This window comes from Morus notabilis, unplaced genomic scaffold (assembly GCF_000414095.1).
Source record: "Morus notabilis unplaced genomic scaffold, ASM41409v2 C11342818, whole genome shotgun sequence".
NCBI classification, from domain to species: domain Eukaryota; kingdom Viridiplantae; phylum Streptophyta; class Magnoliopsida; order Rosales; family Moraceae; genus Morus; species Morus notabilis.
In genome coordinates, this window is record NW_010385686.1 from 1 (window position 1) to 917 (window position 917).

A 917-nucleotide genomic window follows, 5' to 3' on the forward strand; every position below is an offset into this window, starting at 1 on the left:
CAAAGTGGCAAGTCAGAGAATGACATGTTACAGTGTTTTATTGAGTCCAAGTACAAGGATGGCCGCTCAACAACCGAGTCTGAGGTGACTGGCTTGCTAATTGCCGCTCTCTTTGCTGGGCAGCACACTAGTTCTATCACCTCAACATGGACTGGAGCCTATCTTCTCCGTCACAAGGAGTACCTGACTGCTGCATTGGAGGAGCAGAAAAAACTGATGGAAAAGCATGGGAAGAGGGTGGATCATGATATCTTGGCTGAGATGGATGTCTTGTATCGAAGCATCAAGGAAGCTCTTAGACTCCACCCTCCATTGATTATGCTGCTACGTAGTTCGCATAGCGATTTTAGTGTACAAACCCGAGAGGGGAAGCAATATGACATTCCAAAGGGCCACATAGTTGCCACATCGCCAGCTTTCACTAACCGGCTTCCTCATGTTTTTAAGGACCCAGATAGGTATGATCCCCACAGATTTGCAGCTGGGAGAGAAGAGGACAAGGTGGCAGGGCCTTTCTCATATATCTCATTTGGAGGTGGTAGACATGGATGCCTTGGTGAGCCATTTGCATATTTGCAAATTAAGGCAATATGGAGTCATTTATTGAGGAACTTTGAGTTAGAACTTGCATCGCCGTTTCCCAAGACCGATTGGAATGCCATGGTTGTAGGTGTGAAAGGAAAGGTGATGGTGCGCTACAAGCGACGAGAACTATCTTTTAACTAGTCTCAAAAGACGTAGGTGGGCTATTGGCATTTCTAAGTTAGCTCGCATATAGGATGGTTTTGGCTCCTCTTTATGCATTTGTTTTGTATCTGCTGCGGCACTTTTCTTCACTGAAGCTCCCGTGCTTTTCTGTTGGATTGTTGCTCGGATTTAATTGCCTTGTATTGAACCTTGTTTTGTGTTGAATTTCT

At 45.4% G+C, this 917-nt stretch overlaps 1 protein-coding gene across 1 annotated transcript; it reads left to right on the forward strand.

Moving 5' to 3' along the window:
- Positions 1-3: 3 nt before the first annotated feature.
- Positions 4-900, forward strand: LOC112094949 (sterol 14-demethylase-like; the record flags this gene model as incomplete). Its single annotated transcript, XM_024176647.1, has 1 exon — positions 4-900. A coding segment is annotated over one exon (723 nt), but the record flags the coding sequence as incomplete, so codon positions are not given.
- Positions 901-917: the final 17 nt, after the last annotated feature.